This window comes from Equus przewalskii, unplaced genomic scaffold, assembly GCF_037783145.1.
Source record: "Equus przewalskii isolate Varuska unplaced genomic scaffold, EquPr2 ChrUn-13, whole genome shotgun sequence".
Taxonomy (NCBI): Eukaryota; Metazoa; Chordata; class Mammalia; order Perissodactyla; family Equidae; genus Equus; species Equus przewalskii.
This window is the reverse complement of record NW_027228750.1, coordinates 192417-217429: the sequence shown is the minus strand read 5'-3', so window position 1 is coordinate 217429 and position 25013 is coordinate 192417. Positions and strand designations below refer to the sequence as shown.

Genomic DNA, 25013 nt, shown 5'->3' with positions numbered 1-25013 from the left:
ATGAGGATAATGAGAGAACCTATCTCATAGGGTGGTTATTAGGCTTAAATGCATTAATACAAGTGCTTCTGATAATGCCTACCATATATTAAGCTCTCAGTACTATTTGCCATAATTATTATTGTTATTGACACTTTGTGTTGAAAAATACTGAGTAGACTTCCAGGCTGAGTAACAAACCACTTCAAGGCTTAGTGGCTTCAAATAATAATTTATATGATTGAGTGGACTTAGCTGGGTGGCTCTCACTTGGGAGTCTCTCATGCAGCTGCCCTCAGATGGTGGCTGGGGCTAGAGTCATCTGAAATGTCTGGCTGGGCTGGACATGGCTTCTTCATTCACATGTCTGGTGATGTGTTACTCCCTGGCTTCTCTTTCTCTGTGTGGCTTCTTGTCTTCCAGGACCTCTCTTCCTGGATTGGGCCTCTCATAGTGTGGTGTTTGAGGGTAGTTTCACTTCTCTGTGGCAGCTGGCTTCCAAGAGACAGGAAGTAAAATTTGCCAAGCCAGTTAATAGCTACTCCTAGACTTGGCACAGTGTCACTTCCACTATATTATCTTGGTCAAAGTGGTCGCAGAACCCACCCAGATTTAAGGAGGTAGAGAACAGCCTCCATCTCCTAATGAAAGGGGGCAGAACCACATTGTGAAAGAGCATGTAGAACGGGAGATTGTGTAATGGCCATCTTTGCAAAATACAGTCTGCCGTAACACAGATGGTCTTTGAAATAGAACACATGAAAGGTCCTATCCAGACTTAGGATTAAGTGATTCTAATCTCTTAATTTATTTTTAGTATTTATTGAGTATCAACTGTGAATCTACACTATATTGGTGCTGTAAGGGATATTAAATATAGCACTGTACTTATCCCCACAGAACTTACTGTTCATTTTGGATGTATGACTAACACATATAAAACAGTAGAAGAACAGTGGTATACTAAATTGTTTGATGCAATAGTTTGTCAGAGAAGAATTTGCTTTTAAATACCTCCTTTGGTTTATGTGCCAGAATTCATCTTGAGGGAGTTCTGTAGAGATATTCTCACAGAAATCTCTATGGAAGCCTCCAGAACTTAAAATTCCCTCTTTCCCATTCTTACTCTTTCCTGCATTAGGAAATATGATTCCCTGATTCAGGATCAGGCCCGAGAACTATCCTATCTACGCCAGAAAATACGAGAAGGGAGAGGTATCTGTTATCTTCTCACCCAGCATGCCAAAGATACAGTAAAATCTTTTGAGGACCTCCTAAGGAGCAATGATATCGACTACTACCTGGGACAGAGCTTCCGGGAGCAACTTGCCCAGGGAAGCCAGCTGGTGGAGAGACTCACCAGCAAACTCAGCACCAGTAAGTTGGCCACAGGGCTTTGGGACACTCACTCACTCCCACAGCCCCAGGCCCAGATGGCCACCACACCTCCACCGCAGCATTTTAACCCAGGTCCAGCTTCCATTTCATTTCCCGGGGTCCATTACAGGATCAGGACTGGCCAGTGGGGAGCATCGAGGAGGAAGACACAGAGTTAGAGAAGCCTGTATAAACTTCAGCACTCAGGGAATGTGACCTTTAGGAAAGCAGGCTGTGTCCATCCAGTGCTAAGGGGAGAAAGACAGAAGAGATCAGAGGACCTCATTATAGTGAAAAATGCCTGAAGCTGAGAGTTGCAGGACCCAAGCTCCAGTCTAGATGCTGCCATTAACTTGCTTTGGGCAAATGGCTTTTCTTTTTGGTGTCTCTGCTTCTTCAGTTTTTACGTGGTACTGTACATGAATGTAATTCAAATATGAATCAAGCACCATGCCCTTTTGGACATGGTTTGGGCACAAATGTCGTAGTACAAGGGCTAGGGATGTTGGTTATTATTGGAGCCCTTTATTTAGGAATAATTTCCTGAGACTACCCAAGGGAGTACAGCAGGATCTGTCTTGGGGGCCAAACATCCCATGTCCTGATAGCAGGTGCAGAGGTGGGACGGGACTGTTTGTCATCTCCTCAGGTCAAGAGTGGGTTCTACGTGAAAGCTGTGATGGGACACAGAGCCGTATGTCTGGGAGTCAGTCTGTGGCAGCTTGGAATCTGGAATGTTGCAGAGGGAAGCTGGGCAAGTGCCTTTTAAACTTTTTTGCATTGATTTAGGGCACAGGAAGTCATGATGGTGATCACCAAGTCAGGGAAGGTCAGCCAGGTGGGCTAAGGAGAGCCTGCAGGTCTCTTCTCTAAAGACACAGTCTGGGACCTCCCAGAATAATTCCCCTACATATCCTGGACACACATAGAGACGTCACTATCTGTACCCAAGTAGGCTCCTGCATTTATGCGTGAAGTGGGATCTGTTTAATTTCTTACTCTTTCTTTCTGAATTTGGTTTGCAGAGGATCATAAGAGTGAGAAAGATCAAGCTGGACTGGAGCCGCTGGCCCTCAGGTAATGCAAAATAGGATCTGGTAAAGGAGTCAGGAATAAGGCCCAAAAAGGGGTCAAGGAAGGCTGAAACTTCACAAATCACAGGGAAGAGAAAGGAAAATGCTGATTGTAATGAATTCATTTCTTCATAGAACAACTTACTGGTGTTTTTTGCTTAATTCTTTACTCTCTTCTGATATAATTCTGTGGATTTCTGTTTGCATATTTATTCTCCAGGCTTAGTAACCTAGAGTCAGTCTGTCCTAAACTAGCCAGGTTTCAGGTGTCCTTGGTTATCCTGTATGCCTCCCCCCGCCACCTCCCCACCCCCCACCGTGTGTTTCAAGACCAGGATGTACTTTTTGCCAAGTTGACTTACCCCGAGCTGCGTTGGCGTCTAGTTTAATAGCCACCCAATTTTCTTGGGAAAGAAGAATCATATTCTTCTGATATACAGCCCTGGGGGGCTCCAGCACCTTTGGAAACAGTTTTCAGTGAGTCACTGCATAGAATCTCATAATGCACAAAAAAACTGTGGGCTCAGTCTGTTGTGGCCATTAGTTCTAGCCCTTTTGTGTCATGAGTATGCTTAAGACCATGTAGTACTTCTCAGAATATCTGTGGTGAAGGACCAAGTGTTTTGATTTTCTTTTCATTTCTAATCCATCACAGACACATATATGGTCTATTCCTCAATCAACCAGATGATTCCATTTACTGTGCTCTTGAGTGTTGTGGCAATGCCAGCTGCTATATATATCTCAACGCTTACCTCAAGGCTTACGTTTCTGTTCTTGTCCTGTTGGAGACTGGTGACCAACAGTTCTTGGGCTGCAGCTGTACTGGTGTCCACACTTAGAGCGGCAGTGCCTTAGAGGGCTGGCTGAGGCGCCACTGTTCTCAGCGTATCATGTGGCTAGCGTGCTGGGTAGCTATTTCTCTCCCTCCCTCTGCACCCCACCCCTAATCAGAGATGGGTTATTTTGATTATACTTTGCAGGAATGATCTCCTTGGCTTATGTGGCTTTTCCCATGTGCCTTAGTCACGACTAGCTCACTTGGTGACCTTGCTATCTCACCTGTTGTCCTCCCTTATTCCTCTAGGCTCAGCAGGGAGCTGCAGGAGAAGGAGAAAGTGATTGAAGTCCTGCAGGCCAAGCTGGATGCCCGGTCCCTCACACCCTCCAGCAGCCATGCCTTGTCTGACTCCCACCGTTCTCCCAGTAGCTCCTCCTTCTTGAGTGATGAGCTGGAAGTCTGCTCTGACATGGACATAGCCAGCGAGTACATACACTATGAAGAGAAGAAAGCTTCACCTGGTCACTCAGGTAGCCACCACTTTCTGGATGGTACCACTTTTATCTAGGCTGAGAGGAGACTTCCATAACCAGGCCTTATAGATCCACCCTGGTGTGTATCAGGCTGAACGTGGCTGTGGGACCAAGTGCGAAGCACAGGCCCTGGTGGGTCAGAGTCTTTGCTCTGCAACTGACTATACAAGTTACTGGGTCTCCACCAGACTATACAAGTTACTGGGTCTCCACCAGCATGTGCCTGCTGTTGGACCCAAGGCAAGCCTAAGTCGGGAGAGTGAGAAGATCATGGCAGACTTTTCTTCTCCATTGCCTCATAAGCACAAATCTGTCTGATCGACCTCCTTCTTTAAGATGGGGTATCTTCTCCCTCCTGCAATGATCTTGCTGGCTGCAGTTCCTGAACAGTGTCCCCTGAGTGTCTGTTGGTGTCCACAGATGCTGCCAGTCTTGCCTGGTATTTTGGGAGGTGCCATTGCTCTGAGCCCCACTATCACCTAAGGTGGCTTGCTCACTAAAGGAGCTGTCTGCAAGCAAGGAAGTGAACACTGCTCACAGTGCTTATGCTTGGTGCTTGCCCTGAAAGCAAGGCTCTGCCTGGTACCCCTGGTTAAATATAAGGCCAGATTCCAGTTCTCTGTAGAACGTCAAACATTTTCTTTCATTCATGGGTTTTATAGATTCCATTCATCATTCAAGTAATTCTGCTGTACTGTCTTCTAAACCATCAGCAACCACTGCACCTCAGGGGGTTAAGGCCGAACCCAGCAGCAACCCCATCAGCTTGCCAGCTCCCCAGAACCTCCCCCAGGAGGCCAGCCAGGCCCAGCCAGGTATGCAACAGCCAACGGGGCAGGGGCTTCATCTCTCCCCAGCTGCCTGTTTGACTTTTCTTCAGGGATAAATGTTTCCACTGTTCGGGGCTTATATGCATCAAATCCTAGACAAAATCAAGAGACCATTCTAATTCGCTAATTGCATAGGGCTTTTCTTTGTTTTAAATATTTTAGGAAAATAAGTAATCTACAACAGACTTTGATCTGCATACCAACTTTGACCAGTAGTTGGCTAATCATTTTAAAATAAACATTTTCATTTCTTTCTTTCTTTTCATCTCTGGGAGCAAAGAAGCAAAGTGTTCCTCTCAGGATTACAAAAGCCAAAGAACAAAAAGAAATTCACATCTATTGCTCCCCTCTACATGTTATCCATTTTATCTGCACAGTGGCCTCTACAGTAGGTGGGGCTGCTTACTTCATAGCTGGGGATGTTTCCATATCCTCAGACAAGATTCTGTTCATAGGACGTTATCATTCATGGATTTATGAATAGGCTGGCAGTCTTTGACATGTACAAGGTGTGTACCCTGGGGCCAATTAGAGGGGTGCATTTCATTTACCTGCCTTGGCTTAGTTGCCAGGGGGTGCACTGTTCAATCACAGCTCCACACCAGAGATGGTAGGGAAAAAGCAAACCTTGTCCTTGCCTCCTATCCACCTCCACGACTGGCTGGCTGTCTTCAGAGTGGTTTGTGGTGAGGTTGAACTTGTGTCGAGGTGCCCCAGAAAGCACAGTGCTTTCTTTCTGGCCACCCCTGTCTCTGCTGAGGACAAGTCGACCAAAATCATAAGGAAGAGGATGTGTCTGACTCTTCTTGAGCCTGGGCTCAAAGTTTCTGGGCCGGAGTAGACGGCAGCTAGACGAGGAAATCATGGGGAAAAGCTGTCGCCTAGCACTGTAGGCACTTGCATAAATGCTTTGGGGTCGCAGAGCAGAAAGCCAAGGGTATTAAAATCGGAGTACCTCCCTGAAGGATGCGTGGGCTTGTCACTTGGCAATTGGGGTGTCTTTGCAGTACCGCTCTGATACCGTGTCAGCATTCTGGGGCAAGGATGTGTTTTAGAATGTAATTGCTGTCTTCCATGTTAGACATTGTCCACAGATCAGTCTTGGTTTCTGCTTTTCCCGTGGGCTACCTGCCCTGCATCTGTTTTTAGGAAAAAGAGGAGACAGATTCAGACTCAGAACCTATCAAGTTTCCTAAAGACCTGTCTGTAGATGAGCTGCATAGTCATCACCCGTGAAATTTCTTAAAATGCAAATTTCCTAGCCCGACTCCCAGAGTTTATGATTCAGTAGGTCTGCCTTAGGGCCTGAGAATCTGCATGTATTAAGAAGTTTTCATAAGTGATTCAAATGCCCAGACCGGTTTGTAAGCCATTGTATCTAAGTCACTTTGCCAAGGTCTCGTTTTTCCTTTGGTGGATGAACACATTGCTTTGGGATTCTAAAGTTTATTTCCATCAGAGTCTTAAATTGCTTGTATTAGTAATGCAAATTTTCCCATAGTCTTAGTCCACTCCTGCCCTCCTCAGGGTGAGCATTGATGCTTTTGTAAGAGGAGTTTTAGGTATAGGGAAACTCTTGTCACAGGGGCAGGGACTGGCACATGCTGGGACCTCAGGGCCCTTGAGAGTATCCAGGCGCAGCCATCCTGACCTATCCATGCCCAGGATGGCTGGGATGGGGCTCTGATGGCTCCCTGGGTTACAGTTATGCCACTTTGCCTTATATAGCCAATTGTTTTCAAGATGAGCATAGAATATGTATGTAGCATAGCCCTGGCAGGGCAGCAAGAGGAGGGGTCAGCCAGGCCAACCTCTCGAGTAGCAGTGATCACCCGTAGCCATGGCAAAGATCACTCTTAGCCATCCCAGCCAGCATTATATTAAATGACAGCTACTCGCCAAGGAGACTTATGGGCAGGGAATAGTTTCACCTTCTCAATCTTTCACCCATTCTTTCTCTTACTTCCTCTCTAATGATGTGTCTTCCTTCTCCCCAACTTTCTGTTTCTAGGTCTTCATTTTCCCTCCATAACCACACTGGTTAGCCTCCCCCAGGCACCACTGCCCTCAGCTCCACCCAGCTTCCTGCCTTTCAGCTCCGCTGGCCCTCCCCTCCTTGGCTGCTGTGAGACACCTGTGGTCTCCTTGGCCGAGGCTCAGCAGGAGCTGCAGATGCTGCAGAAGCAGTTGCGAGAAAGTAAGCACTTGCTGCTGCATTTGTGTGCTTGCGAATGGCAGCCCCATCCCACGTTGCTCTGCATGGCTTTGGCTTGATGGCAGAATTTTAAAAAACAACAGAGGGGTATATGTTACCAGTTGATGGCTGAGGGATAGCTCTGCTTGCTTTTTCTGGAAGTGTATTTACTGTTATCTTTCTGGTGTGTGTGTTTCATCAGTTAACAGGAATATATGTTCATCAGGCCCTGGACCTGGTCCTCTCCCAATGCTCACGGTGTGAGGTACCACCATGTATACTGAAGCCCTGACGCACGGGTGACATATTTCCTGGTGGGGCATGGGAGAAAGCTTCTTGCCTTGCCTGTGCAGGATGAAGTGGGCATGAAAAAGGTGGCCGCATTCAATAGGATTCTTTCCATAGCTATTATATCCTCCTGCTGTGAAATGCTTTTAATCAGGTTAGGATCCTAACATAATCAGGTTGGGGGCAAAATGGGTGGTGGTAGAGGGATTCAGTGGGGGGTGATAAAGGCCCTCTTCCTATTGCATAAGGTTAATTTCTGCCCATAGATGGGTGACATATGGGCAGCTAGAACCAGAATCACATGCTGTGCTGTCTGGTTGTGAATTCTGTCCTCTGACTTCCAGAGATAATTGATCTTATGTAGTTAGGGAATTCGTAGACAGTGCACAGTCATCTTTTAGAGAAGGGTTTGATGTATATATGGGCTGGATGCTTAATCATAAAAATTTTGTGTGTGTGATGACTTATAGCTTAGAAAAAATGAGAAAAGAACCTCACATGATGAATTTGCTCTCTAGTAGTGCTTTAAAAAAACAACTAAAAAGCAGTTTGAAATTACCTTAAAACCTCTTTCTGTGCCTGCAGAGAAGCTCAGATGAGCCAGCTATTGATGGTAAGGGTCACCACACAAAGGGTGTCCAGTGACCTAAGACCACAGCCCCAAATCTGTAGACCTGAAGCCACAAATGTCAGGAGCAGCAGATTTTTGTCAACCTTGAAAATGGATACACTGTCTACTCTGCCCCTCTTGTGATTTCCAGAACCAGATAGACTAAGACCGTCTTTAGGAGAGCTTGTACACCTTCCTTTCTTCAGGCAGTGAAGTCTAAGAGGCTGCCTCTTCTGCTTATCAGGCACAGCAGTCTAGCAACATGAACCTGTTCTCACCTGAGCCTCACAAAACTTTTGTGATGGTAGAACCAGAGCAGGGAACTAAGGCTCAGAGATCCCAGTGATCTCTGTTACTGAAGTGAAGTTACTTGTTCAAGGTCACTTGTAAGTGGGAGAGATGGTTGAATCCTGGTCCTCTGTTCCCAGTTCATGTTTCCATTATATCTTTTCTACCTACATTGATTTTGTTGCCATCCTGCTCAGAGCATGGAGCTGAGCTCAGGTAAACAGACTCTGGAGGCTCCTTGCAACAGTCTTTTCTCTCTCTCTTTAGAGATCAGTAGGAGGTGCTGGTGTCTCTGACCTAGAACTTGTTATTATAGCAGTTCTGGAACCAACAATTGATGGATAAAAAATTTATCTCATGCCACAATGGCAAGAGTGTTCTCTATATTACTTTTCTTTTCCCTGCCTTCTTTTCCTTATTCTCCCACATTTGTCAATTTGTCTTTGTCCAAAGGGACCAAGGGAAGGAGAGCACTGTGCATGAAAAAGGGTCTGTTGATGTGGGTTGAATTGGAGTCTTGTCTAGTCTGAGCCATTAACGACAGTTTGGGTGGTACTAGTCTTGGTAAGGAAGGTTGTAGCCCTTTCTTTTCTCTTCTGAAGCACTGTCCTCTCCAAGGGACCACCACTTACCAGCACTCCTTGTTTGCTTTGAACCATGCTTCCATGTGGACAGTGGTGCATGGCAGCTTCTCAGGTCACCGTGGGGCTAAAATCTCATTGTGCAAGAGTCTGTCTGGCGTCTGTGCATGGTTTAGGGCATGTGCTCTGTACTGTGTGACCAGGGGAGACTGGAGCATGAGATTACTGACCACTGCTACTCATAGACTTGGACCCTCCTGTCACGTTGGTTAAAAAGTAAGCTGGCTGTCCACAACCTCTGATTTCCCGTTTTGCTTTGTGTTTGGGTGGGGTTGAAATGGGTGTGAAAGAGGTAGGAAATCACACCTTTATGAAACCTCAACTAACGTTTAGATGCCTACATTTTTCAGCCCTGTCTATAACTCCCAGTGATCCTAATGAATATCTAGTGTTTTGCAAATTGGGGAAGGAGAGACTTACGACAATACTTCTCAAAATTTTCTGCTTATTAGAATCTCTTGGGATGATTTTAAAACATGTAGTGCCCAAGCTGTACTCCATATCAATTAAGACAAAATCTCTGAGGTCTAAGCATCAGTATATTTTTTATTACTTTGTCCCATATGTAATTATTACATTCCAGTATGTAGCCAAATTTGAGAACCAGTTATCAATGGGGATAAAACTTGGCAGTGCCAATTGCATTGACCCCTCAGGGGCCTTTGGCTTGGTTGGAAGAAACAATTACCTCATTCCTATTTGCTTAGGTGGAGCTACCTGTTTACTCTGCTGCTCATGTTGATAATCCCTGGAAGAAAGCACTCTTCTGAATATGAATATCCTAAACTATGGCTCTGTCTATCTCTCTCTCTCTCCCCAAAGCTGGGCTTCTTTTTACATAGAAGCAGACATTATGGGGCTCAATGGAAGGCCCATGATTTCGTAGGATCTATGAAAGCATCAGCCTATGGAATGAAAAGTCCTACCTCCATCCACGGAAGAGTGTTCCATGAGTCTTTAGACAGAAGTGATGACATTTTGCAATTCCTTGATCATGTTGGGTGAGATCTAGATCACTACTGGCCTTACATAGAACTTCCCCAGCCTCAGCAGAGAGTTCTTCAGTCAGAGGAATTGGGGCCACCATGTCTAGCTGGATTTCATGCCCCCTTTCTCCTCTACAACCCCAAAAGAGAAATGGAAAAACTGGCTGATTAGCTTCTGGGGAAGGTAAATACTGATAGAAAAACAAATATTCCTGTTCACAGGAATGCTCAGTGCTACATGCCATCATACTCTTGACCTCTGACTTTGGAGGTGAGTTCTACTTCTGGAACTTCCCTGAACTCTATCATGAGGAATTACAGTAGGAGCCAGGAGTGGGGCCACTGGACTTTTCCATTGTGTATACTGGTGACTTTCAGATACTTATTCATCCCTTACCTCTTAGTGTCTCCTGCTAGCAAATACATGGGGCGAAAGTTAGAGCCTCTAGGTTGTGAGTCTTCAACTAATTGGTGTTTGCAGTGGACTGGGATCTCGGACATCCCACATGTCCCCTTTAGTGTCTGTTCTTAGCAATCACACACTTCCTTGACTCACAGCTCGTCTGCCTGTGGCAGTGGTAGGAGAGACTCAGGTCTTCCTATTTCTGGTCATAATTAGGGAGCTTCTGAAGGGAGGGCCCTTAGGCAGAGCTTCACAGTTTTCAAAGCACTTCCTTGCTGATCCTTCTCTCTGACACTCTGCTTCTGACTCATGTTTCTCTCTGCCCAGGTGTCAGCACCGTCCATCCTCCTTCCCCAGCTACATTGCCCAGCAAGCATTTAGAGGCCAGTTCTTCCCACTACTTCAACTCTGCTCAGCCCCACTCTCCTCTGAGGGCCACCATCGAACTGGGCAGAATCCTGGAACCCGGGTACCTGGGCAGCACTGGCCAGCAGGATGTGATGAGGCCTCAGAAAGGGAGCATGTCTGGGGACCTATCCTCAGGCTCCTCCATGTACCAGCTTAACTCCAAACCCACAGGTAAAGCACAGAGCCGAGCGAGTCAGCCTGTGAAGTGAAATCCCATTTAGAGTCTACCCCTTTCCTACCTGGGCAGGGCCTTTCATTCCTCCTCTCATCCCAGGCTCACAGAGTTGGGATAAAATGACAGGGCTGTATCTGTACTTAGTCCTTTCTAAAGCATCCCTTCATCCTCCCTGCCCAGGGCCTCGGAGTTCTGCAGGGCCCTGGGAATGTCCAGGACCCACCTCTGTGCTCTCACATTCATCCTGCATCCTGACCCCTTGCAGCCCACTCCTAGAGCCTTCCAGAATGCCAGTCACCAACATTCACAGGACATTCTTCCATCAGTCAGGAGTTGTTAAAGGAAGAGAGGGTGTTTCTAAACAGCTCCCCACCCCATAAATATATCCTGTGTACCAAGCCCAGTTCAAACTGTTCCTGTAGCTCCTAGCTTTCCCAGTCATGGCCAAGAGACATCTTACCAGTTGAGGAGGTGGAGCTATACAGGTGCATGCTGGGATGCAGCTCAGTTCCAACAGTAAGACCATTGTGATTTTTAGAAAAAGACTGCACCCAAAGCAAAATGGTGCAGTTGATGTTGTCTGTCATAAGCACCCCTCCCCATTCTCTTTTATGCATCTTTTTTCTTCCCATGGGAGTGTTTTTTCTTCCTCTCTAGTCAGCCTTCAGTCCCTTGATCAGTGCAGTCTCTCCTCTCTTCCTTCCATATTAAAAGTGAGTTGCGGGAGATATTCAGTAGCAGTCGTTAACCACAGAGGACGAGCTTATGTTCATGTCCTTTTACCTGAGGCCTTCTCTTTAAGGGTGGAGAAGGGCTTTGCCCCTTGTTAAAGAATGTTCAGTCAAGTGTCTATAAGAGGAAAGGTGTTGGGGCAGAGGGAGGCCTTTCCTCTCACATGCAAAGTCACACTTGGGAAGTGGCCATACCTCTCAAGATGCTGGTCTGATGTCCATATCCTTCAGTTATTTTTTTTAAACCACGTGGAACTCCCTTACACTTACACTTACCCTGTATGGGAGGAGACCAGGGGCTTGCTTAGCTGTCCTGGATTTGAAAGCCAATTACTCTTTAAACAAAGTTGCCTGTGTTCCTGGGTGCCCATGTGAGAGGAGCAGTTGGCAGAAGGGTGGTTATGTTTAGGAATCTTACTAAGAGGCCACTGTCCCAGCCCCACCCACAATGTGGGACCCACTAGTGATCCATCTCCCACCTCTCTCCTGTCCTGGTGGGATGGCTGCAGGGGCCGACCTGCTAGAAGAGCATCTTGGTGAAATCCGGAACCTGCGCCAGCGCCTGGAGGAATCCATCTGCATTAACGACCGCCTGCGGGAGCAGCTGGAACACCGTCTCAGCTCCACTGCCCGCGGTAGTGGTAGGAGAGGCCTAGGCCTTCTTGTTTCTGGTCACAATCAAGGAGCTTCTGAAGGGAGGGCCCTTCAGCAGAGTTCCACGTTTTCCCAAGTACTTTGGGGGGCTTTACTCCCCCTGCTCCTTACACACAGTCCAGCAAGGCCTGTGGGGCAGGTATATTGTCCTCACTCAGTAGAGTATCTGAGCTCAGAGAGTAACTGCCTCATGGCAGAACTAACAAAGTCTGGTCCCCAGAGTTGTCTGGCTTCTCATCTCATCCTTGATCTGCTCATGTAGTACCTGCTGACTTACCTGTGCCCTTGTCATATGATTGTATCTGCAGGGGCCTCTCCCAGCCACTTCACCAAGTGGCCTTTCTCCCCACACTCTCCTCCCAGGCTGCTGTCACTTGGAAGCCAAGTGACAAATACCCTTGTCTTGACCACCCCACAGCAGCGGCTTTTGGGGGAAAGAGCCTCGTGAACAAGTGTAGCCAGGGCATAGAGCCCTCTGAGAGGAGGCACACAAAAACCAGGCATTTGGCCCTTCAGGCTTTAGGCCGAGGCCTCAAGCACCCCAGAGGTTTCTACTGGGTTTGGACAGTATCTTTGGGAGATACAGAGTGGGCAACTTTGAAAGCATCTGTTACCCAAATGTGTAACTTACCTACTTGCACTTTCTGGAACAGGATCCACCTCTAATTTCTACAGTCCAGGCCTGGAGTCCACCCCTCAGCTCTACAATGAGAACAGAGTCCTTAGGGAGGAAAACCGGAGCCTTCAGGCTCAGCTGAGTCACGTTTCCAGAGGTCAGTGGTCAAAAACCACAAACTGTGGTCACTCCCAGGTCCCTTTCTTCCCTGACCACACCAGTCACCAACTGGAGAAGCAGAGAGAAAAGGTGGAGATAGGGCTATCCAGATCTACAACCCCAAGTTCCCATAGCTCTTCTCAGTCTAGAAAGGGCTACTTCCTGAGAGGTCCCCACCATGGATCTCAGACCCATAGGCTCTGGGGGTGAATAGGTCTAGGGAGTCCAAACTTCTAGGCAAAGCTGCCTGCAGATAGTCAGAGTCGTTAGCTATCAGACTGGGTACCAGTGAGGTGTCGTCCTACCTCCTTTCAGTTCTAGCTGATTTGGACCCAGGAAAGGAAGGAATGTGAGTGCCTGTATTCCCTGCCAAGTTTCTCCAGACTTTACTGTAATTCTGTGTGTCACTCCAAGTACTGCTCAGCCATCCTCATGTCTCTTACCACGTCACCTCCCTCGTACACTCAGGCTCCTCTCTGGTCAGTCATCATGACTCTGTATCTGAAGCTGCCAGCAAAGTGTCCTCCAGAGCTCTCCCAACCCTATTCATTGGACATCCAGGGGTGGGCATCACTCCTCTGTGGCCTGGGAGACGGCTGACCTTAGTGTTAATTGACTTGATCAAATCAATGTATTATTAGTAACAAATTATTTTTTACAAATATTTATTAAATATCCATAAAAGACTAAGAATAGTGTCCAAAAGGATTAAGCCCAGAATGCTTGTGGAAAAGGAAAAAGATATCAAGAGATATTTCTAAATTGGCCACTTCAGAGCAAGAAGATGTGAGAGGGAAGGTCACTGCTTGGGGAAAACAACAAAAGTTTTAGATAAGAAAGAAGGCAGGACTACTAAACTACCAGCTCATGCCTAGCAAGACTAGAACACATCTCACTGGTGAGGATAGAAAGATTTAAATGAGCACTTAATACTTACTGTTTTCTGCCACAATCTGCCAGGCCCAGAGGAATTCCACCCCAGATGACTGACAACACCTACAGCCTTATCCCTGTCAATAGTCTTTGAGACATCATGAAGATCAGAGAGATGCTGCAAGCCCAGAAAAGAACAGATTCTCCATTTTCAAAATGATGAAAATGATATATTCTAAAAACTCTAGAAAAAAAATCTTGATGTTGATTTTTGCAAAATTCAAGAATGGACTACGGCACTGAGGGTTTGTGAGCACTAGAAAATAGTAAGTGTTAAGTGACGTCAGCAGTATGGCAGAGTGAGTTCCCTTTGTTTCTCCCCTGTAAGCTACAACTAAATGGACATTTATTAACCAACAGAGGACTCCCTACACAACACAACAGGATTACTGGAATATCCATGCTGCTATATGTCTGAAGGTGGGTGGACTGGACCCCCAGGAAGCAGTGGAACTAAGGGAGCAGACCCCTCCCCATCCCTGGCATCAGTGATCCACATCATGGATCCTCACAAAGCTGCTGGTACAATTGTAAATGGGGGCAGCCCAGCCCACACACAAATGCTTTTTGAATGGTAGCCTGGCCCGCAGGTGTATCCACCTACTGTGGCAGCCCTGCCTGCATAAAAACTCCCTACTCAGTGTCAACAGCTCAGCCAGCATGAAGCGCAGCAACCCAGCTGGGTGAGCAAGACGTGTTGAGCTGCTGTGGCCAGCCTGTACAAATACAGAGTGGACTGACCAGCATAAGTACGAGCAGATGGAGTAGGAAAAGAAAACACAACACTGTCCCCCCACCAGTGGTGGCAGGTGGAATCTACAACTAGGGTCAACAGGAACCACAGCAGAACCTGTGACCCAGCGCCCAGTGGTGGTAACCCTGACACCAGCTGCACCAACAGTGGAGGCTCTATACAAGTCCTGGGGTCCACAGGCCCCCATCAGCTACACTGACACCTGTGAACCCAACTCCCCTGACAGTGGTGCAACCAGCACCTCAAGACAACCCAGGAACAGCAGCACAGGTGGTGCACAGGACAGCAGCATCTGAGCCCACAGAGACCCAGTGGAGGATCATGAGACCCAGGTGACCAGAACCAAAGTAATCAAAGCTGTACCCAAATAAGAAAAGGTAATTACTCCCACAAAGGTGCTTGCAGAGGATCAATTCGTCAGACACCATGAGGAACTATAGTGACACTGCAGAACATAAGGAAAATGACAACTTTCCAGAAACCAAACCTGAAGTCACAGAAGATTACAGTCTAAATGACAGAGAATTCAAAATAGCTGTCATAAAGGAACTCAACGAGTTATAAGAAAACACAGAAAAACAGTTCAGTGACCTCAGGAGCAAAATTAATGAACAGAAGGGATACTTCACCGGAGACATTGAAGCCCTTAAAAAAGAACCAGACAGAAATTCTGGATATGAAGAACACTATTACCGAGATTTTTAAAAAAAAATGTACAAAGCTTAAAAAATAGAGCAGATCTTATGGAGGAGAAAAATTAGTGACCTGAAAGATAGAAATGCTTCAGGTGGAAGAGGAGAGAGAACTAAGATTTAAAAACAATGAAGAAATTCTTCAAGAAATAGCCACCTCAATTAGGAAAAGTAATATAAGGATGATAGGTATCCCAATGGGATAAGAGAGGGAGAAAGGAGCAGAGAGTTTGTTCAAAGAAATAATAGCTGAGAACCTCCCAAACCTGGGGAAAGAACTAGACATACAAGTACATGAAGCCAATAGAATTCCTAACTACATCAATGCAAAAAGACCTTCTCCAAGGCATATAATGTTAAAACCATCAAAAGTCAATCACAGGGCTGGCCCCGTGGCACAGCGGTTAAGTTTGCATGCTCTGCTTTGGTGGCTCAGGGTTCACTGGTTCGGATCCCAGGTGTGGACCTACATACTGCTTATCAAGCCATGCTGTGGCAGGCGTCCCACATATAAAGTAGAGGAAGATGAGCACAGATGTTAGCTCAGGGCAAATTTTCCTCAGCAAAAATAAATAAAATGTTCTTAAAATAAAAAGAAATGATCTAAAAAAAGTCAATCACAAAGAAAAAATATTAAGGACAGCAAGGCAGAAGACAACAGCTGACAAGAAAACCCCTATCAGGCTCTCAGCAGATATCTCAACAGAAACTTTACAGGCTAGGAGAGAAGGGAAGGATATATTCAAAATACAGAAAGACAAAAATTATCAGCCAAGAATACTCTATCTGGTGAAATTATCCTTTAGATATGACAGAGACATAAAAGCTTTCCCAGATAAACAAAAGCTGAGGGAGTTCATCACCACTGCTTTACATGAAATGATGAAGGGAGCCCTCCCATCTGAAATAAAAGGCAAAGGTTTACACAGTTTTGCATAAGGAGGTAAATAGACAGACAAAATTAGAAAATTGCACCTCTTTATGAGAATAGGTTAGCAAACAATTACAAAATAAAAGATAAAAGGAAAGAAAACATCAAAAATAATTATAAAAACTTCAATTTAGTCACAAACTCACAACACAAAAAAGAATAATTTGTGACAACAATAATGCAGATGGGGAAGAGGAATGAGATGGAACCTGCTTGGGCTAGTAGAGATAAGAGGCTATCAGAAAATGGACTATCTCATATATGAGATCATTTTTACAAACCTCAGGGCAGCTACTAAGCAAAAAATCAGAGCAGAATCACAAATCTTAAGTTAAGAGAAAACTCAGAAAACCATCACAGAAAACCACCAAACTGAAATGACAGTCAGAAATACAAGGGAAAAGAAACAATAGAAATGTAGAACAACTGGAAAACAAGAGATAATATGGCAGTATTAAGCCCTCATACATCAGTAATCACTCTGAATGCAAAAGGATTGAATTCACCAATCAAAAGACACAGAGTAGCTTGGTGGATTAAAAAACAAGACCTAACAGGATTGGCCTGGTGGCATAGTGGTTAAGTTCGCATGCTCTGGTTTGGCAGCCTCAGGTTTGCCGGTTCGGATCCAAGGGGCAGACCTGTGCACTGCTTATCAAGTCATGCTTTGGTAGGCATCCCACATATAAAGTAGAGGAAGATGGGCACAGATGTTAGCTCAGGGCCAATCTTCCTCAGCAAAAAGAGGAGGATTGGCAGTAAATGTTAGCTCAGGGCTAATCTTCCTCAAAAAACAAACAAACAAAACAAACCAAGACCCAACAATATGCTGCCTCCGGGAAACACGTCTCAGCTCTAAACACAAACATAGGCTCAGAGTGAAGGGATGGGTGATGATACTCCAAGCAAATGGCAAGCAAAACAAAGCAGGTGTAGTAGTACTTAGATAAAACAGACTTCAAGATAAGAAAGATAATGAGACACAAAGAGGGGCAGTATATAATGATAAAGGGAATTCCAGCAGGAGGACATAACACTTATGAGTATATATACACTAACACAGGAACATCAAAGTATATAAAACTGTTAACAGATCTAAAGGGAGAAATTGACAGCAACACTATAATAGTAGAGAACCTCAACACCCCACTTACATCAATGGATAGATCATCCAGACAGAAAGTCAACAAGGAAACAGTAGCCTTAAAGGAAACACTAGATCAGATGGACAGCAGAATACACATTCTTCTCAAGTGCACATGGAACATTCTCAAAGATAAATCATATGTTGGGAAACAAGGCAAGCTTTGATAAATTCAAGAAGATTGAAATCACCTCAAGCATCTTTTCTCACCACAATGCCATGAAACTAGAAATCAGTGACAAGAAAAATGCTGAGAATGTCACAAATATGTGGAAACTAAACAACATGCTATTGAATAACTATTGGATCAATGAAGAAATCAAAGGAGAAATAAAAAAATACCTGGAGACAAATGAAAATGAAAACAGAACATACCAATTCTTATGGGTTGCAGCAAAAACCATACTAAGAGGGAAACTTATAGCAGTACAGGTTCACCTCAACAAACAAGAAAAATCTCAAATACATAATCTTAGACTACACCTAAAAGAACTAGAAAAAGAAGAATAAACAAAGCCCAAAGTCAGCAGAAGTAGGGAAATAATAAAAATCACAGCAGAAGTAAATGCAATAGAGACTTAAAAAACAATAGAAAGAATCAATGAAACTAAGAGCTGGTTCTTTGAAAAGAGAAATAAAGTTGACAAACCTTTGGCCAGACTCACTAAAAAAAGAGAGAAGACTCAAATAAATTCAGAAATGAAAGAGGAGAAATTACAACAGATATCACAGAAATAGAAAGAATTGTAAGAGAACTATGAAAAGCTATATGCCAACAAATTGGATAACCTGGAAGAAAAGAATAAATTCTTAGAATCATACAACCTCCCAAAACTGAATCAAGAAGAAATAGAGAATCTGAATAGACTGATCACAAGTAAAGAGATTGTAATGAAAGACCTTCCCCAAAATTAAAGTCTAGGACCAGAAGGCTTCTCTGGTGAATTCTATCAAACATTCAAAGAAGATTTAATACTTATCCTTCTCAAACTATCCCAAAAAATTGAAGAAGACAAGATGCTTCCTAACTCTTTCTGTGAGGCCAACATTACTCTGATACCAAAACTGGAGAAGGAGAACACAAAAAAGGAAAATTACAGGTCAGTATCTCTGATGAGCATAGATGCAAAAATCCACAACAAACTATCAGCAAATCAAATACAGCCATACATTAAAAGGATCATATACCATGATCCAAGGATGCAGGGATGATTCAACATCCACAAATCAATCAATATGATACACCACATTAATAAAATGAGGAATGAAAATCCCATGATCATCTTAATAGATGCAGAGAAAGCATTTGACAAGACCCAACACCCATTTGTGATAAAAACTTTCAATGAAATGGGTATTGAAGGAAAGAACCTCAACACAATAAAGGCCATATGTAACAAACCCACAGCCAACATCATGCTTAACAGTGACAAACTGAAAGCCATTCCTCTGAGAACAGGAAGAAGACAAGGGTGTCCACCCTTGCCAGTATTCCACATAGTACTGGAAGTTTTAGCCATAGCAGTTAGGCAATAATAAGAAATAAAAGGGATCTAAATTGGAAAGGAAAAAGTTAAACTCTCACTGTTCATGGATGACATGATTCTATATGTAGAAAACCCAAAAGAATCCACCAGAAAACTATTAGAAATAATCAACAACTGCAGTGAAGTTGCAGGGTACAAAATCAGCATAGCAGAAAGAGAAGTCAAGAATACAATCCCATTTATAGTTGCAAGCAAAAGAATAAAATATCTAGGAATAAATTTAACCAAGGAGGTTAAAGACCTATACAATGAAAACTATAAGACATTCTTGAAAGAAATAGAAGCAAACATAAATAAATGGAAAGATATTTCATGCTTATGGATGGAAAGAATAAACATAGTGAAAATGTCCATATTACCTAAAGCAATCTACAGATTCAGGTGCAATCCCAGTCAGAATCCCAATGACATTCTTCATGGAAATAGAAGAAGGAATCCTAAAACTTATATGGAACAACAAATGACTCAATAGCCAAAGCATTCCTGAGAAAAAAGAACAAAGCTGGAGGCATCACAATCCCTGACATTAAAATATACTACAAAGCCTTAGTAATCAAAGCTTTAGTAATCAAAACAGCACGATAGTGGCAGAATAACAGACACATAGATCAATGGTGCAGAATTGAAAGCCCCAAAATAAAACCACACGTCTATGGATAGCTATTCTTCAACAAAGGAGTCAAGAACATACATTGGAAAAAAGAAAGTGTCTTCAATAAATTGTGTTGGGAAAACTGGACAGCCACATGGAAAGGAATGAAAGTAGACAGTTATCTTATACCATACACAAAAATTAACGCAAAATGGGTTAAAGACTTGAATGTAAGACCTGAAACCATAAATCTTTTTGAAGAAAATATAGGTAGTACATGCTTTGACATTGGTCTTAGCAGTATCTTTTTGAATACCAGGTCTACTCAGGCAAGGGAAACAAAAGAAAAAATAAATAAATGGGACTACATCAGACTAAAAATCTTCTGCAAGGCGAAGGAAACAATCAACAAAATGAAAAGACAGTCCACCAACTGGGAGAATATATTTGCAAATCATATATCCAACAGGGGGTTAATTTCCCAAATAAGTAAATAATTCATACAACAAAAAAACAACCAACCCATTCCAAAAATGAGCAGAGGTGGGGCTGGCCCAGTCACATAGTGGTTAAATTCACATGTTCCACTTCGGTGGCCAGGGGCTCATGGGTTTGGATCACGGGTGTGGACCTACACACCACTCCTCAAACTATGCTGTTGCAACATCCATCCCACATACAAAATAGAGGAAGATTGGCACTGGTGTTAGCTTAGGGCCAGTCTTCTGCAAGCAAAAAAAGAGAAAGATTGGCAACAGATGTTAGCTCAGGGCCCATCTTCCTCACCAAAAAAAATAAAAAAGGGCAGAGGATATGAATAGACATTTTTCCAAAGAAGATATGCAGATGGCCAACAGGCACATGAAAAGATGTTCAGCATCACTAATTCTCAGGGAAATGCAAATCAAAACTACAATGAGATATCACTTACACCTGTCAGAATGGCTATAATTAACAAGAAAAATAATAACAAATGTTGGAGAGGATGTGGAGAAAAAGGAACCCTCATACACTGCTGGTAGGAATGCAAACTGGTGCAGCCACTATGGAAAACAGTATGGAGATTCTCAAAAAATTAAAAATAGAAATACTATATGATCCAGCTGTCCCACTACTGGATATTTTTCTGAGGAAAATGAAATCAACAATTCAAAGAGATTTATGCATCCATATGTTCATCACAGCATTTTTCACAGTAGCCAAGATGTAGAAGCAACCCAACCACCCATCAATGAATGAATATAGAAAGAAGATGTGGGGTATATATACAATGGACTACTACTCAGCCATAAAAAGGACAAAATTGCGCCATTGACGACAGCATGGATGGACCTTGAGGGTATCATGTTAAGTGAAATAAGCCAGACAGAGAAAGACAAGCACTGTATGATTTCACTCATATGTGGAAGATAAACACATGGACAAAGAGAACAGATTAGTGGTTACTAGAGGAGAAGGGGGTGGGGGCAGGGCAAAAGGGGTAAAGGGGCAGATATGTATAGTGACGGATAAAAACTAGACCTTTGGTGGTGAACACGATGCAGTCCATACAGAAACTGATATATAATAAGGTACACCTGAAATTACACAATGTCATAAGCCAATATGACCTCAGTAAAATAATTAAATAAATTAAGAAGAAAAAGGACATCACACCCACACACAAGAAAATAGTAAGTGGTAGAAACCAAAATTTCTCTAAAAGTAAGGTTGGTCTTACTAAATCAGAATATCAAAGGCATTGCAAAGATGGAAGTACCCCATTCCCCAGGGTGTGGGGATGTAGGGGGACCATGTTCTCTTCGCCTCCTCTGGCAGGTTGCAGCATATACTGGCCTCCCTTTCACCTTGGTTCTATTTGTCAGCATGCATGTGCTTGCGCTTATCTTGCTGACGTTCATCCTCACACTATAAACGCTCCTGTGTTCTGCTCACCAGAGCACTCCCAGGAAACGGAATGCCTGAGGGAGGCCCTGCTGACCTCTCGAACCCGGCTTCAAGAGCTGGAAATGCAGCTGGAGCACCAAAAGGTGGAAAGGCAGCAGCTTTTGGAAGACTTGAAGGAGAAGCAGCAGGAGATCTTGCATTTCCGAGAGGAGCGACTCTCTCTCCAGGAGAAAGATTCCAGGTTAGAGGAAGCCCATTGATGAGGAAGGTAGCCCCATTTTCAGATTTAGAAAAAGGGATATTGGCAATATAGTTAATTGCCCATTTTTGAAACCTCAGTTTCCCCTCTGCTTTCTTGATTTATGGTTTGAGCAGAAGGAAGGGCTTCTCTGGGAACGTGCTTTTTTATTCCAAAGTTGAGAGAGTAAAATCCTGTTATAGAACACTTCAGCATATCAGATACTGGAGGAAGAACGTTCTTCTGCTTTCAGTGAGATTGAGGACACTGGTCTCACCATCGCATAGGCAGCATTGACACCAGCTGTGTTGCTGCTTCCCAGCATAGGTCCTATAACTGCTTGTCCACAGGAAAAGAATACTGTAGGACCAGTAAGAACACCGGGCTGGTGTCTGCTCCGAGCTACAGTAGCTAATGGCACAACTCCGAGCAAAGTTCCTCTCCCTCTCTGAGCCTGTTTCCACATCTGTAAGATAAAAGTGATGGTCTCATGACTCCTGGTTGACATCTAGGGCTAAAAGTCTATACTGCAAAGGTTGGCTCACAGCTTATTGCCTTGGTGAGGCTGAGTGTCCCCACAGCTCAGCAGACCCTTGCCTCTCCCCTGGCAGGCTGCAACAGAAGCTGGCCCTCCTGCAGCAACAGTGTGAAGAGAAACAGCAGCTCTTCCAGTCCCTCCAGTCAGAGCTACAGATGTACGAGGCACTTTGTGGCAATTCCAAGAAGGGGCTGAAAGGTATGTGTTCCCCTCTACTCCCCCACCCCATGAGCTTCCTGCGCTTGCTTAGGATCCTGGTGAGGTCATTACCTTGGGAGTTGGAGAGGTCTGGAAAGCTTCAGAGTTCAGTCTCAGAAAAACCCTCATCCAGGCCTGGGGCTCCCACAAGAAGAGAGGGGAGCTCTCACACACAAAGCCCAGGGGTTGGTGACATGAGCAAGATCCAGCCTAGGCATCCTTAAAAATAGCCCACAGGAGTCAAACTTTACCCGCTTAGATGGCCAGAGGCAACTTAATCAAAGTCCGGAGAATTCAATGATTTTCTTAAATACAAAGAACTGTCCTGATGGTATCATCCTTTGAAAAGGTCTGGAATATTGTGACTAATAACACTGGCCACCCATGCAGTCAGTGTAGCAGGCAACCTCCTCCACCCTGACCCTTTCCCCAGTGAGAAAATTAAAAGATACAAAAGTTTTACGACAATACCACTAATAAGATTTGAATTTCAAGCCTGGATTTAAATTTTAAACTCTTTTATTGAGCACTTTTGCCACCTGCTGAAATAATAATCTAGTATCTTGAGAATCTTGTTATATTTCCCCATTCTTCTTCAAATGGGGGAGGGTATTCTAAACACAAAGTTAATGAATCCAAGCAGGCTAGAACAGAGAGCTGATGTCAAAATAATGAAATTGAGCAAAGATGAAAAAAGAAATCCTGAGCTTGATTAAAAATATCAGAGGTAGAAGTACAAGATGGGGAGGCCTGGCTCTTCTTGCTAGGCATTCATGGGCTTGAGGATGGGGGTGTTAGGAAGAAACACATTTACACAAGGAAGTTGCAGGCCAAGGTTGCTGGAAAAGCCAACTCAGCCTGTGACCACATTAGTATAAGTGTAGTGTCCATATGGTGAGACCGTGTCAGAAATTTTGTTGGGTTGTGGGGCAGGCACCATCTTGTAAAAGGGACGCTGACAAACGAGGAGGCATAATGAAGACGGGGAGCAAAATGCTGAGGTACCAGAAATCTCAAACTGATTGAAGAAACTAAAAGTGTCTAGGCTTTGAAAAGATCATGAGGAGATGAGAACTGGCTTTAAATATTTGAAGAACTGTTAGATGAAGAAGAGCTGATGTGTTTTGTGTCCCTGGAGAGGGCTGAACAAGGGCCAATGGGTGAAGGGGGTGGGATTTGGATCTACATAATTAATGCTTCCTTACCACGAGAGCCTTCTAGTGACGGAATGGCTGGTTTGTGGAGGAGTAAGCTCCCCATCCCGCTCTATTTGAATAGAAAGGGATGATTTGTCAAGGATCCCATAGAAGCAGTTCTTGCTTTGGATGAGATGTTGACTCCCTAAGCCTTTCAATTCTAAGTTTTCTTGATTATATGTTTAAAAATTCCTCAGGCAACATGATTGATTATATTAAGAATTTTCACTGTTCAGCCAAATTTGAATTTTCACAAAACCTGATTGAATTTTCTAATTTGCTGATAAGAAGGTGAACCAGAACTTGAAGAAATGTCAGCTGCACAGCAGGCTGAGAGCATAGCTCATGTACAAAGTCAGGGGAGTACTGGCTTGGGAAGAAGGCCAACCTGCCTGCAGGAGAACTTTGTATCAGGGGTGTGAGAAGTCACTTTAGTTGGAAGGAGAGTTGCCAGTGTACAGAAGGCCTACAAGGTAGCATGAAAGTTTACATTCTGGGCAGTAGGCAGTGGAAAATGAGTAGGTTTTTTCCAAGCAAAATAGGTTGCATGACGGAAACAATTTTGAGATGGTAAGACTGTAGGACACACTGGAGCTGGACGTTAGAATCAGGGAAACCTACTGAATGGGTGTGGTGATCTTCTGGCATTAAGTGATGAGAGTCTAACATAAGGTGCTATTGGCAAGATAAAGGGGAATGGATAGAGGAAAGACACTTTTTTAAGAAAAATAAGTAAAACTTTGTGAGAATTTGGATTTAGGGAAAGAAAGAGAGGGAGGAGCATCATGGAAATTTGGGGTTAGCATCTAGAAACCACTTCATCCTGAACTACCTCCCCTTTCTGATGTTCTCCCTTTTTATAGGTCTTTTAGGCTTTATTTCAAAGCTACTGCCACTAAAGCCCCATAATCCCTTATCCTTAATTCAATAACCCAGTAAGAGCTCTGAATTGACATCTGTTTTATATACTTATTTGATAACAAAACGTAATTGAACTGACAAAAGGGTATTCATAGTCTTCATTTATCCCACTCAGTGAGAGTATTCACATAGCTCATTGCAGAAATATGAATGTGTTTGATTAGGGGCTGTGGCCCAGATGCAACTGGGTGCATGTATTATATGGAATATGTGTCCTATTGCCTTGCTAAAAACCAAAACGAATTCTACCTTTTGAAATACATTTGGCTTCAAAGTTTTCAGATAAGCAGTCTGGTCTTGTAGACTATTTCCTAGATCTCTTCATCCCCAGTACATGGGAATAGACTATGTGAGGTGAGTGAGGTAAAAAACGTGGAGAAGGTGAAAACTTCAATTAGTTATGATCTCTGGTGTGTGATGCCCAGCTCCCATTCTTACATGCCACCAAAAGGCCTGATGCCTTCCTCCTCCTCTCTGCTGCTTCCTGAGTGTGGAGGTCATCAAATCTTCTCCCTCAGCCCTTGCCCTTCTCTAGTTCAATGCTGACCTCCTGTCTTGGGAGACCCTGCTCTCTAGCTTGCAGGACTGAGGTTAACATGGAGATGAAACAATAGGCTTGACCTCATCTGCTGATCAGATGCCCTCTAGATGCACATGGGCCATTTGAGCCTCAGGAAAATTCCAGACTGGAGTGTGTGCCATCTCAGTGTGTGCCT

The 25013-nt window shown here is 44.1% G+C and overlaps 1 protein-coding gene across 50 annotated transcripts in view; it reads left to right on the top strand.

The window, feature by feature from the left end:
* The window catches only part of PDE4DIP (phosphodiesterase 4D interacting protein), a 176990-nt gene that overhangs the window by 141504 nt on the left and 10473 nt on the right, over positions 1-25013 (top strand). For 12 of the 50 annotated variants that reach the window (XR_011536717.1, XM_070607692.1, XM_070607695.1 and 9 more), the window contains 10 exons: positions 1121-1356; positions 2382-2433; positions 3517-3740; positions 4457-4558; positions 6585-6770; positions 10311-10562; positions 11807-11938; positions 12605-12724; positions 21258-21447; positions 22056-22180. Coding sequence is in view for 49 of the 50 variants with exons in the window: in XM_070607692.1 (XP_070463793.1) it covers positions 1121-1356; positions 2382-2433; positions 3517-3740; positions 4457-4558; positions 6585-6770; positions 10311-10562; positions 11807-11938; positions 12605-12724; positions 21258-21447; positions 22056-22180 (1619 nt within the window). In the remaining variant the exon portion in view is untranslated. Of the gene's footprint in view, positions 1-1120; positions 1357-2381; positions 2434-3516; positions 3741-4405; positions 4559-6584; positions 6771-10310; positions 10563-11806; positions 11939-12604; positions 12725-21257; positions 21448-22055; positions 22181-25013 lie in introns of all 50 variants that reach the window. The other 38 variants (XM_070607691.1, XM_008532513.2, XM_008532501.2 and 35 more) reach the window with 7 other exon arrangements.